The sequence below is a fragment of the Neovison vison genome, chromosome 14 (assembly GCF_020171115.1).
Source record: "Neovison vison isolate M4711 chromosome 14, ASM_NN_V1, whole genome shotgun sequence".
NCBI classification, from domain to species: domain Eukaryota; kingdom Metazoa; phylum Chordata; class Mammalia; order Carnivora; family Mustelidae; genus Neogale; species Neogale vison.
In genome coordinates, this window is record NC_058104.1 from 39,004,063 (window position 1) to 39,017,829 (window position 13,767).

General features: G+C 50.4%; 1 protein-coding gene across 1 annotated transcript; it reads left to right on the forward strand.

Annotated features, from left to right (window-relative positions):
• KCTD13 (potassium channel tetramerization domain containing 13) lies at window positions 1-13,683 on the forward strand. The gene is made up of 6 exons (XM_044232588.1): window positions 1-374; window positions 1,663-1,832; window positions 10,114-10,203; window positions 10,286-10,338; window positions 10,938-11,133; window positions 12,886-13,683. The coding sequence occupies exons 1-6, from the start codon at window positions 131-133 to the stop codon at window positions 13,120-13,122; spliced, it is 990 nt and encodes a 329-aa protein (XP_044088523.1). The 5' UTR covers window positions 1-130; the 3' UTR covers window positions 13,123-13,683.
• The last annotated feature ends 84 nt before the right edge of the window (window positions 13,684-13,767 follow it).

Genomic DNA, 13,767 nt, shown 5'->3' on the forward strand with positions numbered 1-13,767 from the left:
CGGCGGGCGTGCGGGCGTGCGGGCGTGCGGGCCCGGCGGTCTGGCTCGAGGGCTCCGGTCTCGGGGCCTTTGGGAGCCGCCGGAGGGCGCGGAGAGAGCTTAGGGCCCCCGTCCGCCGCCACTCCCTGGCATGTCGGCCGAGGCCTCGAGCCCGGCGGTGGCCGAGGCCCCGTCCCTGGAAGCCCCGAAGCCCTCGGGTCTCGAGCCTGGCTCCGCCGCGTACGGCCTGAAGCCGCTGATCCCGAACAGCAAGTACGTGAAGCTGAACGTGGGCGGCTCGCTGCACTACACCACGCTTCGCACCCTCACGGGGCAGGACACCATGCTCAAGGCCATGTTCAGCGGCCGCGCGGAGGTGCTCACGGACGCGGGAGGTACGCCGCGCCGCCCTCACCTGTGGGGCCCCGTACGCTCCCGACTCGCGTCTGCCTTCCTCGCCTCGCCCAGCCTCCCCGTGCCCTCTCCCGTCTCTCTGCCGTCCAGTCAGCTCGCTGCCCCGCCTCCTGCCCCACGTCCCGTGTCCTCTCCCCTTTCTCCTCCACAACCCCGCTCGGCCCCGGCCTTCACCCCGCGCCGTACCTGGCGTCTGTGGAGCCGCACACGCCCCTCCGGTGGGCGCTGTGGTAAGGGCGCGCGCGTCGTTTCAGAGTTCGGGCGCGGCCCCTCCCGTTCTCCCGCCTTGATTCCTCAGCTCGGACGACTTGGGAACCGGCCCTGACGTCTGCGGCACCCGGGCAGGCCACCTTCCCGTCCTCCCCACGGCCCGGCCTCGGGTCTGCCTCCGCGCGTCGGCCGGGAGCCGTTGTCGGCTCTGGGTCCTTCTCCCACAGCTCCCCGTCCGCTCGCCCTGGGGCGCGTCCGTAAATGCGGACTGTAGGAGGAGGCTGCCGGGGGCTTGCCGCGGACGCCCGGGGGGAGGCGGGCGGTTCTCTTTGGCCGGTGAACCTTACGCTCGCGGAGGGTTGCCTCGGGGCTGGGACCCGCCTGCCCAGGCAGAACTGGGAAATGCGTGCGAAGGTGGGGGAAGGGTCCAGAGGGGGGGTAACAAGTACTGGGAGGGCCAGAAGATTAACGTTCTTCGGGAGGGGAGTTCGGTCTCCAGGTACCTGAAGCTGCGGAAGTGATTCCTTCCTTCAGCAGGTATTTGTTAGAGCGCCAGACCCGCTTTGGTGAATGAATCGGACAGGGGGAGTCTTACGGACTTGACTCTGGTGTGGGGGCAGAGGGAAAATAAGAACCGCATACGCGTACAAAAAATACATGTAGTTGCAGATAAGAATGAGTTCTGTGAATTGTAGAAAGGTTGAAATGGTAGTGAACCCGAAGGTGGGGTAGATAGTGTTCATCCTGACCACCCTACTGAATTAAACTAAAGGTTCACGTTCGCCGGTAAGGTCATCTGTAATCACTTTCTCGTGGTGGGCGCTTTTTTTCAGTGTAGAAGAGAGTTGGAAGGGATGAAATTCTCTACGAATGTTTAAAAAGGGTCTACGGGAGCACTCACTGGCGATGTCTCAAAGGGATTTTCTGGGACATGGCAGAGGTTTGAGACAGATCAGTATTCAGACTTGTAGCTTTGGGATCTGTTTTTCAGAAGAATTTAGTAGCTCCAAGGCCCCCCCGCAAAGCCGTCCTTCCTCCTGCCTCTCTCCATTCCACCAGGTTGGGTGCTGATTGACCGGAGCGGCCGCCACTTTGGTACCATCCTCAACTACCTGCGGGATGGGTCCGTGCCACTACCCGAGAGTACCAGAGAACTGGGGGAGCTCCTAGGCGAAGCTCGCTACTACCTGGTACAGGGCCTGATTGAGGACTGCCAGCTAGCACTGCAGGTGAGGGGCCCTGTATCCCTTATGTCTCTGGAGAGCTGCCCGAGCAGTTGGATACTGGGACATTAAAAAATAGAAGGGAGGCTGCATATGGGGTTGTGTCTGGAGAGGCTGCCTGTGGCCTGGCTGTGACTAGCCATGACCACAGAAAATTGGGGGATGCTTTCCTGTGTGTCCCTGCTGCCTCAAGAAGGACCTTCCTCACCACCTCATGCTAGGACGGTTGTAGTAGTCAAATGACTGCTCTCTCCTTGCTCTTCCTCCGCGGCTAATCTGGCATTCACACTGCCACCCGAGTGATGATCCTTAAACACAATGGCAATCTCTTCTCCCCCTTGCTCAGAAATCTTAAATAACTGCCTAGGAAAAAAATAATCTACATTTAAATTAGAATATAATGACCTCGCTGTTTTGGTCTTATCCTGGGAGACAGCATTCCATCCCCAGGCAGGCTTTGTTTTTGTGTTTTTAACTTTTTCTTTTAGCAATGAAATCTTAGAAGCAGAGCTGCTCCCAACAGAACAGATTGGGGGTTCCACAGCCCCAGCTGCTGGGCTTCTCTTCTGTGGATCTCTTGTTAAGGTTCTGAGAAGAGCTTAGAAGGCATAGCCAGGACCTATCGGTTAAGCATCACCTCTACCACAGCTGAATGACCTTGATTGAGTCACTTCCTACTTCTGGCATTCTCTCCTCCTGTTCCAAAAGATAGGGAAACGAGAAATAGGTACAGTGTAATGAATTTTACATAAAGCCTTTTATTCTGTTTTTACAGTGTTAAGAATGTCCTTTCCTTTATGATACAATATTAATAGGAGATGAGAGTTTCTTTTTTGATGCCCTTTATATATTAAAAAGTGGCAATTATGAATAACTTTCTGTCGGCTTGGTGAATACTTACTGGTTCATGAAATTCCAAAGTACAGCGTTCCTTTGGCAGTATCCATGTTTTTCAAATTGCATCCCATAGGGAAAAAAATGCATTTTATACTCACATGTGTATAACTTAAGTTGAGTTTTATAAAATGATACTTTTAGTGAAATACATGCTGGTATATTGTTTTCTTTCTTTTGAATGCTCTTTGGGGCCCACTAAATTTATTTCAGAACCCATGAATGGGTCACAGCTTGCAGTTGGAAAACCGTAGAACTCGGTGATCTTCAAAGTGGGTTCCTGCTCTGTAGTTGTCATTTATCCAGCGGTACCTCCCACCTACTGTGTGTTGGGAGTGATTCTGCTATCTGCTTGGGTGTGCATGTTGTACCCCTGTTTGATACGTAGGCGGTGGGAGGTTGGGGATGTATCCAAGGTCAAAGAGCCAGCCAGTAAGCCGCAAAGCTCAGAGCCAGCCCCTGGTTATCTGACTCCCGAGTTCAGTGCTTTTCCCTCTGCTCCAGCTGCCTCCTTTCCAGGTTTCCTGACACCGTTCCCATCATCACCCCACTCAGAGCTGGCTTGTTCGTTTGGAGGTTTTGGTTTTTGCTTTTAAGATTCAGGTATACAGAATTCAGTTCATCCTCAGAGTGTGGTACTTAATCATCATTGGTCTCTACGAGTCTTCTCTCGTTTTATTTTTCCCCTTTCCTCCCAGCCCCTTGCCCCCTTCCCTTTTACCCATAGCTACTCCTTCAGTTCTCATGTTTTGCTACATATACTTGGATTATGTTTGTACCCTTGAAACGCTACGAACCTCGTTTTGTATATGTATTTGTTTTCAATTTCTATAAATGGCATTGAGCTATGGATTGTGTGTTCTGTTTCTTAATTCAACACCTCTTTCGAGATATCTTCATGCCACTGTTTGTACGTTTAGTTCTTTGCTTCTGACCGCTGCACAAGAATCTATGGCGTGTATTCACTGTATTTTATTTATACGTTCCCCTGAGGCTAGAGACCTAGATGGCCTCCACCTTCCTTCCCCTGCAGACGGTGCCACCTGCCACCACGAGCATCCTTCTACACGTGCCCTTGTGGGTCCTGGGCCGGGGTTTCTCAGGTTTGTAGCTGGGGGTAGAACTGCAGGGTCACAGAACACATGCAGGGGAATTGCATCAAGATCGTCAGAGTACTCCCCTGAATGACCGGAGCGCTCGTACTCCTGGTCAGCGTGCCATCAGGGATCCCGTGGCTGCATATTCTCAGCAACACATGGCATCAGCCAGTGTGCTAATTTTGCCAAGCTGATTGGTACAGAGTGATCTCATTTTAATTTGCATGCCTCTGATTACTAATGAGATTGAGCAGCTTTTCATACGCTTGCTCGGTTTTGTGTGTGTGTGTGTGGTTTCCCCTTCCATGAATTGCCTATTCATATTCTTGACCAAATTTTCTATCTTTCTCTTGTTGCTTTGCAGAAGATCCTTGCCTATTTTAGTTTAGTTCCTAGGGAGAATTAAGCCCTAAGACATGTATTGTGCATAATAAATTTACTTTCCTCATATGCCTCTAAGAATGGTACTAATTTCCTGTCATCCTTGGAAGAGTTGAGAAAACAGGTACTCAGATTATTTATTTGCTGGATTTTGAGATTCAGCTGAGGAATCCTAGTTGAGACAGTCTGTTTCAGATAATTTCTAGTCAATTTTAGTTGTCGCCAGTATTTTCTCTTAAAATGTCACCTGCCTATGGCATCTTTTGAATTGAAATCCTTGTTTTTATTATAACCACTTACTATTTTTAAAGCAGTATATCTGTATTTATATCTATCTATCTGTCTATATATATGTATTGTAGAAATTTAGAAAACACAGATAATCAAAAAAATAAAAGCTCCAAATATCCTTTCAGGTGTGTATGTGTGTGTGTGTGTTTGTGTATTTGCTAAAATATATATGCTCATGCTATATGTGGTGTTTTGTAGTTTGCTTTTTTTTTGTTTGTTAATAATTGCCATCTTTCCATGTCAATAAAATTTCTTCTTATCCAAAATCCAGCGTATACACAAATTTCTCCATGTGTTCCAGAAGGATCTTTTTTACCTGATTCATCTAAACCAGGACCCAGTCTAGATCCCTGCATTACATCTGGTTATTATGTTCTTCAAGTCTCTTCCAACCCCGAACCATCCCTTTTTTAATCATGCTGACTTGTTAAAAGAGTCCACAGTTGTCCTGCAAGATGACCCACTTTCCAAATATGCCTCATTGTTTCATTATGGTATCATTTGGTTTGGTACTATACCTTGCTCTGAGTTTTCTGTAAACTATAGACAATAGATTTATTTATTTTTTAAGTTTATTTTTATAGTAATCTCTGGACCCAACATGGAGCTTGAACTCATGACCCTGAGATCAAGAGTCACACGCTCTTCCAACTGAGCCAGCCAGGCGCCCCAACAGTAGACTTACAGTCTCGATGCTAAACCTTTTTTTTTTTTAAGATTTTATTTATTTATTTGACAGACAGAAATCACAAGTAGGCAGAGAGGCAGGCAGAGATAGAGAGACGGGGGAAGCAGGCTCCCCGCTGAGCAGAGAGCCCGACTCAGGGCTCGATCCCAGGACCCTGAGATTGTGACCTGAGCTGAAGGCAGAGGCTTTAACCCACTGAGCCATCCAGGTGCCCCCTTTTTAGGTAATTTTATATATTTCATTTTGTGTTGTACTGAGAGATCCATAATGTTAATATTAGTAATATTAGTAATGCTCACATTTGGCCCCTAGATTCCGGTGATGATGACTGGATCCCTCCATTATAGTCAGACTTCCTTGTTACCAACCATAACGTAACCTGTGTGATATTGTTTAGGCACTATGTGAATGGCAGATACCTATCAACCACACACCAAGTGAGAATCCTTAACCTGAATCAATAATTTCATTAGGGTTCTAATTATAATTCTGTCATTCCTTCAGAGTTATTACCTGGGATTATTTGTTTTTTCAAAGATTTTATTTATTTATTTGACAGAGAGCACGCAGGAGAGCAGGAACATAAGGGGGAGTGGGAGAGGGAAAGCAGGCCTCCTGCCAAGCAGGGAGCCCAACATGGGGCTCAATCCCAGGACCCTGGGATCATGACCTGAGCTGAAGGCAGATGCTTAACAGCTGAGCCCCCCAGGCGTCCCCTCCTGGGATTATTTGTAAAGTTACAGTTTCCATTGTCAACTGGAGAAAATCTTGATTTTAATGTCAAGTTCCTTTTTTTTTGTTTTGCTTAATGGTATATCCTTGTAGGGTCTTATTGAAGGTTTCTTTCCATTCTGTCTACATCTTTTATTAGCTTTATTATCTTTCATTTATGGGTCTTTTAATCTAAATGGAATTCACTGTTATAAATGTGGATTATGAAGGGATTTAACAATTTGTTAAATTAAACAAAATTTAAATTTAAATGTTAAATTTAACAGTTTAACATTTTTCGTCCTCCAGAGAGCGAGCTAGTTTTTCCAGTGCCATCTACTAAACTTTCTGTGGTAGCCAGTGTCCAAGATAGCCACCAGCAATTCTCGCTTCCTCCTCATTCAGGCTCTTGTGGGGTCACCTCCTACACTGAATAGAGCTGACCTATGTAACCAGTAGGATATTGCAGAAGTGATAGTGTGTGACTTCTAAAGCTAGGTCATAAAAGCCATTGCAATTTTTGCCTCTGTCTTGGATCACTCATTCTGGGGGAAACCAGCTGCCACATATAGACACGCGGTCAGCGCAGGGGAGAGTTTACTTGTCGAGGAACGGAAGGCCCCTGTCCATAGCCAGCAAATGGGTGAACACCCAGTCAATTGGGTGAACTATCTCAAGCAGATTCTCTAGAACCTGTCAAGTCTTCATATAACTACAGCCCAGGCCAACATTTGGACTCCCAACCTGGTCCACTAACCAGTCTCAAGTTCCCAGCTCACAGAAACTGTGTGATAATAAATGTTTATTGTTTTAAGCTGCTAAATTTGTAGTAATTTGTTACCCAGCAATGGATAACAGATTTGGTATCTGGGTGGGGTTCTCTGGTAACAAAAACCTAAAAACGTAGGAGTGGCTGTAGAACTGGGAAGTGCGTACCCGTTGGCAGGACTTCAGGGAGAATGTTAATGAAAGCATGAAGAGCTTTAGAGGGTCTGTTCACGGAAGCCTGATGACTTCAGAGGAGGCTGCAGCAGGGAAAATATTACTAAAAACTGGTGCAAAGGGAACCCTTGTCATGTAGAGGCAGGATTTTGGTAACACTGTCTCCCACAGTAATCTAGAAAGTAGAAAATGTACCTAATGAGCTGGGTAATGTTGCTAAAGAAGTTTCCAGAAAGAATGTTGAAGGGGCCACTGGGTTTCTTGTTAAGGATAGTAAAACAGAAAAGGAGAGGATAAGAAAGAGGGAAAACAATTGAACAAGGAGGCCGGAATTACTGGGTTTGAAAAGTCCCAACCTTTCCAGATAACACACAATGTTACAATTCCCAAAAGTCTTCCTAGCAAAGATCAAACACAGGGCATTCTCAATAAAACTTGATCTGAAGATGAAGTCGAGGATGTAATTATAAAAGCCTTTGTTAAGACTTCAGAAATATCCCAGAAGATGCCGCGGAGCCCCGTTGACCGGACAAAAGTGGCACCCCTCAGTCGTCTCAGCACATGCCCAAAGTAGAGGGGGGCGTATCTCACAGAGATTTGTGGGTGTGACATCTTTCCAATGAACCGAACCCCAAGACTCGCTTCATGAATATCTATCCATTAAGTTTTTACAAGAATTACATTGGCAGAGACCCTGCCAGCTTGGACCAAAAGTGACAGAGACAATGCAAGACAAGAGGCCTTTGGGCCGCTGAAGCTCTACAGGCAGGAAACCATGTAGCTACAAGCATGGACTGTCTTTCACGGAAAACGAAGGCTGACTCAGGGCAGAGCCACGAGCTGTAAAGATCATTTCTGGCAAGAGTAGGCATTAGAGAGCTCCCAATATTTGTCCGACTGGATTGCAGAATTTCTTTGAAGCAGAGACTTCGGTATGCTGCCTACCTGAGAGTCCCCAATGGTTGTCCTCATGCCTGTCCCAGCACTGCACATTAGGTATACGGGAGAGCTATGTCTTTAGTTCACAGGTCATCAGATCAAGAAGAAATGTACTTAAGGAGTTACAACGAAGGAACTACACCCAAGGAGCCTCATCCCCGCCCCCTAGACTGACTTAGGTGATGGGATTCTGTACTTCAAGCTGATGTTCTAAAGGGATGAGACTTTGGGGTTTTTGGGAGGGGGTGAGTGTGCTTTTCAATGGGAAGGATTTGAATCAAAGGGGCCAGAAGGTGGCCTGTGGAGCCAGCCTCCAGAGGCAGTCCCAATGATTCTCACTCCCTAGTACTCATTCTTTCGTGTACTTCCCTTTCACACGGAATAGGGCTGACAAACCAGGTCCTAAAAGACACTGAAGCCTCAACCTTACTCCCAGATTATTTGCTCCAGAGCAGCCAGCTGCCACGTTGGCAGAACACCCGAGCGACCCTGTGGAGGTCCAGATGACAGGGATCCGATGGTTCCTGCAGATAGCTGGCATGAACTTGCCAGCCATGTGAATGAGCTTTCTCAGACACACATCCTCTGGACCCAGGCATGCCTTCAGATTCCTGCAGCACTGGCTGACTTGGCTACAACCTCAAGACAGACCCCTATGCCAGAACGACCCAGCTAAACCACTCCTGAATTCCTAACCCACAGAAACCAAGATAATAAATATTTATTGTTGCTTTAAGCTGCTAAGCTTGGGGATGGCGTATTACACAGCAATAACGAATACGCACTCTGTACTTGCCCCACAGGTATGTGATGTCCCCTTTATAAATATCAGTTCTCATATATATACGTCACCCCATTTCCAAACTCTCTTGTGTTCCATTGGCTTTGTGTTTGTTCCCACAAACCAAAACCACAGTTTTCATTAGTATGGCTTTATAGGATATCTGAATATCAGTCCTTCCTCTTGGCTCTTTGTAAAAATCGACTTAAGTAATAATAGACTTTTATTCTTCCATATTAATGTTAGAAGGTCTTTTTTAAAGATCTTATTTATTTGTCAGAGAGCAAGCGAGCACACAAGCAGGGGTAGTAGCAGGCAGAGGGAGAAGCAGACTCCCCGCTGAGCAGGGAGCCCCGTGCAGGACTCGATTCCAGGATCCAGGATCATGACCTGAGCCAAAGGCAGAAGCTTAACCAACTAAGCCACCCAGGTGTCCCCAATGTTAGAAAAGGTCTCACAAGGTTCTTTAAAAAAAAAAAAAAAAAAAAAATCTGGAATTGCTGTTGAGAAAAAGATCTGATTGAGAGAGGTGAAAGGGGTTTGGGCATAAAGATTCTGAAAGACAGGGCGCCTGGGGGGCTCAGCGGGTTAAAGCCGCTGCCTTCGGCTCAGGTCAGGATCCCAGGGTCCTGGGATCGAGTCCCGCATCGGGCTCTCTGCTCAGCGGGGAGCCTGCTTCCTCCTCCTTCTCTCTGCCTGCCTCTCTGCCTACTTGTGATCTCTGTCTGTCAAATAAATAAATGAAATCTTTAAAAAAAAAAAAAAGATTCTGAAAGACAGAAAAGAGGAAAGAAAGGGCGCCTGGGTGGCTCAGTGGGTTAAGCTGCTGCCTTTGGCTCAGGTCATGATCTCAGGGTCCTGGGATCAAGCCCCGCATCGGGCTCTCTGCTCAGCGGGGAGCCTGCTTCCCCCTCTCTCTCTCTGCCTGCCTCTCTGCCTACTTGTGATCTCTGTCTGTCAAATAAATGAACAAAATCTTAAAAAAAAAAGAAAAGAGGAAAGAAGCCAATGTATCTGGTTCTGCTTCAGACCGCATCCCACCCAGCCAGGTTCATTTACTGAACAGAGATTGAGCACCCACTGTATACTAGGCACGCCCTCGGTGAGAACAGATCATAAGCAAACATACAACAAAAGGAGACAATGTGAGGAACTCAGTGCCGTGAAGAATGAGCTGCTAATGTGTAAAGGAGGTAGAAGAGGCTGTTTGAGTCAGAGAGCTGTAGGTGACGGGCCAGCACCCTCTGAGGGGTTCTGTTCTGAGTTATCTGAATGGCATGAAGGGGCCAGCAGAGCACACAGCAGTGTAGACCATTCCGAGCAGCGGGAACCGCGAAGGGCTGGGTGGGCGCAAGGAACGGGCGGTGGGTGGGGCTGAAGCCCAGCAAGCGAGGAAGCGTGGTGGAGGCGAGAGCAGAGAGGAGAGGTCGGGTCCTGCAGAGCCGTGTGGAACACGGAGTCGGGATTTTTCCCAGAAGGCAATAAGCCGCTTTGGACGGCTTCGAAGTGGGGGCGCGGGTGACCTTTTGTGGTGCTGTTAACCACCTTCCGCTTCTTCTCCAGCAAAAACGGGAGAACCTGTCCCCGCTGTGCCTCATCCCCACGGTGACATCTCCCCGGGAGGAGCAGCAGCTCCTGGCCAGCACCTCCAAGGTGAGGCCCCTGAGCCCTGTAGGGTGGAGGCTGGGGGCCTCTCCCTGCAGCCTGACCCCCGCCCTTCTCTCTCCGCACACAGCCCGTGGTGAAGCTCCTGCACAACCGCAGTAACAACAAGTACTCCTACACCAGGTGACCGCCCTGGGCTGGGGGTAGGGGGTGCTGGGCTCAGGCACCGCCCCTATGGGGGCCGCCGCGGGGTGTGGGGGCTGTGACCCATACAGAGGGGCAGAATGCCCGCCAGGATGCAGATTCCAGCTCTGGGTGCTTGGGCAGGTCATTGTCACCCCGGAGGCTCCGGATGCTCACCCGCAGACCGGGTTCCGAGGGTTGTGGGAGTGGCTAGCGTTGAAGGGGCTTTTCCCCCAACGGACGGTGCTTTTCACGTGCTAACTCCCATAATCCTCGCGGCGGTGTGAGGGCGTCCTCTCTCCACGGAGCAGATGGGGACTGGGGCGCAAGAGGTGAAGGAACGTGCCTGCTGTCACTCGGGTACAAGGAGTGGCGCCAGTAAGGCGTCCGGTGAAGCCGCCAGGGCCCGGGAGCCTGCCGGCGTGGGTAGCCCCTCCTGGGTGCTGCTGCTCCTCAGAGGCCCCCTGAACCCACGGGTGGGCGGAGGAAGCGCCCCGCTGGGCCCGGAGACCTGGGTGCAGGCGAGGCGTGCCCCCCGCTGCGGGAGCACTGGGAAGGAGGCCAGTGTGCTATAAGGCCTCCTGGCACCTGGTCCTTAGCACTTCAGACGACAACCTCCTTAAGAACATTGAGCTGTTTGACAAACTGGCCCTACGCTTCCACGGGCGGCTGCTTTTCCTCAAGGACGTCCTGGGGGACGAGATCTGCTGCTGGTCCTTCTACGGGCAGGGCCGCAAAATCGCCGAGGTGTGCTGCACCTCCATTGTCTATGCCACGGAGAAGAAGCAGACCAAGGTCAGAAGGGGCTAAGGGCCTGGTCGGGGAGGGCTGCGGTGGTGGGCAGCTCCCGGACCCTGGCCAGACGGCAGCGCGGCCGACCACGCGGTGCAAAGTCCGGGGAGTCAGGAGCTGCTGTTCCAAGTTCCGGGGTCTCGTTAACCTGGGGCAAGTCACCTTCCTCCTGCGGGTCTGTCTCTGCCATGAAACGAGGGTGTTGGATTAGAGTGGGATTCTTTACCTAGCCCATTTAGGTCTCAAGGCTGTCTTGAAGCAGTATGCAGGTTGGGAGTGTGTATGCATTTTCCCATCTAGAAGGGACCATAGCTGTTAGACTCTCAGAAGGGTCCACGACCCACAACAGGTTCTTAGAACCTCAGGACCTTATAAAACACAGGTATCTTAGGACACACTGAGTCTGTAAGTCCTGAGTCATGAACGTGGCAGTCCACACATAGTTTCTGAGAACGTCCTCTGCACTGAGCACGGCACAGGCTTGGAATCCAGGTGAATGAAAGGTCTAGGGAAGTAGCAGCCCTCTGTCGTGTCCCCTGCTCCCTTCTGACCTTGATCCGAGGAAAGTGCCTCAGATACGCAGGTCTCTGAGCACCCAGTGCTACTTCGTACCTCCCCACCCAGCATACACTAGTCCCTCCTCGGGGACTTTTTCCTCACCCCCGGCTGCCTAATGAACTCCTGCTCAATCTTTAAGACACAAGCCAAGCACAGCTTTCTTTGGGACAGCTTCGCTCATTAGCTTTCAACCTCTCACAGCCCCAAAGCTGGTCATACTTCCTTCTTTGTCCGCAGCAGGCGGGAGGAGTGTGTCCCATCAGCAGCACGGGGTTAGCTCCTGGAGGGCAGGGCTCCAGCTTCTCTTCCTAGCTCTCTAGCCCCAGACAGTGGAAGCGAGGAGGCATTTATCAAATGCATGCATGCATGAATGACCCAGCTTCCAAGAAGTTTCCACTGTAAGTGGGAAGGCAGGAAGATAAACCAGTAGTGAGAAGCAGCTTGGTAACTCTGTCTGTGTTAGCTCATCCCTTCAGGCCACACGACACCCTCTCTGTCCCTAACACCTCCTCGCTTCACCCCTTTCTGTTCTCTCTCCACTCTGCCTCCCTCCTGCCAATCTTCAAATACTGGACGAAGCGCACTCCTGCCCCAGGCTCTTAGCCTTGCTGTTGCCTGTTCCCCAGATGGCCCTTTCTCTCCTTACCCTCCTGGCTCCTTCCCCCCTCCTCTGACTGTTGGTTGAATGTCACCCTTTCAACGAGGCCTTCTCTGAACGCCCTCTCTAAAGTTGTAACATGTGTGGCTATGACCCTCCCCACCCTCTCTTTTTGCTGTATTTTTTCCTATAACATCTATCAGTATCTGAGGGTTTCTATTTGATTACACGTATGTCTGGGTCCTCCCCCTAGAATGTAAACTTCCTGCAGACAGGGACTTCTGTTTAGTTCACTGCTGTAGTCCCAGTGCCTGGAACGACACCTGGGACGGGGCCGTCCCTCGGTATTTGTCAAATGCAAGAACATACCAAGAGACTTGGCAGCAAAGGGGAGAAAACAAGGAGGTAGCTCTGCCTGACGTCAGAGCTGGACCTTGAAGGGCAAGTATGACTTTGCTGAGTAAAGAATTTGCCAAGAGGACAGAGAGTCCAGGCCAAAGAGCCTGGGTCTGCAGAGGCTGGGGGTGTGCCCGGGGGCCGGGGACCGCCTGTGTAACTGCATCCAGGGGTAGGAACTGGGGATTGCTGGCCTTTTGCAGGTGGAATTCCCGGAGGCCCGGATCTTTGAGGAAACCTTGAACATCCTGATCTACGAGACTCCCCGAGGCCCAGACCCAGCCCTCCTGGAGGCCACGGGGGGTGCAGCTGGAGGTGGTGGGGCAGGCCGAGGGGAGGATGAGGACAACCGGGAGCACCGTGTCCGCCGGATCCATGTCCGGCGCCACATCACCCACGACGAGCGTCCTCATGGCCAACAGATTGTCTTCAAGGACTGACCTTTGACCTTGCTCTGTTTTCCTCCTGCCACTGGAACGCAGTTCCTCTCTCTTTCCCTCCCCTTCCCAGGCCTTTGCCCCGGCTCTGCTGGCCAAGTCGTGGGTCCTTCTTCTGTCCCTTTGTTGCATGGTACAGTTCACTGCGGCCCTTTTCCATTCATCCCCACCTCCCGCTCAGAGCACGGTACATTCCAGCCCCTCCATCCGTCAGAACCTCTCAGAAGGCCTGCACTTGTTCCCTCATCCCATCCTTGTCCTGCTATTATCCCTCGCCAGCTGGTTTAGAATGATTTAGAATTCCCCTTTTCTCTTTCTCTCTCTCTCTTTTTCAGCACACTGTACACGCCAGTGTCCAGCAGCCCTTACTGACACCCACCACGTTCTGAGCCACCTTCCCGCTGTTGTGCAGGGTAGCTTCTCTCCCTCCTCCCTGCCCACCCGGTCCCCCGCCCCTTTAACTTTGTACTAGGCTGGCCTGGGCTCACACCAGCTCAGCCGTCTTCTCAATCTATTTCATATTATTTATTTTAATTTTCTATTAAATTATTGGAATAAAACTGAGTTGAGGGCCTGGTGCTGGCTCCGGGGGAGAGGGCCAAGGAGATGGCTTGTGTTGGCGAGGTGCTTGGCTGGCCAGATGGGAGA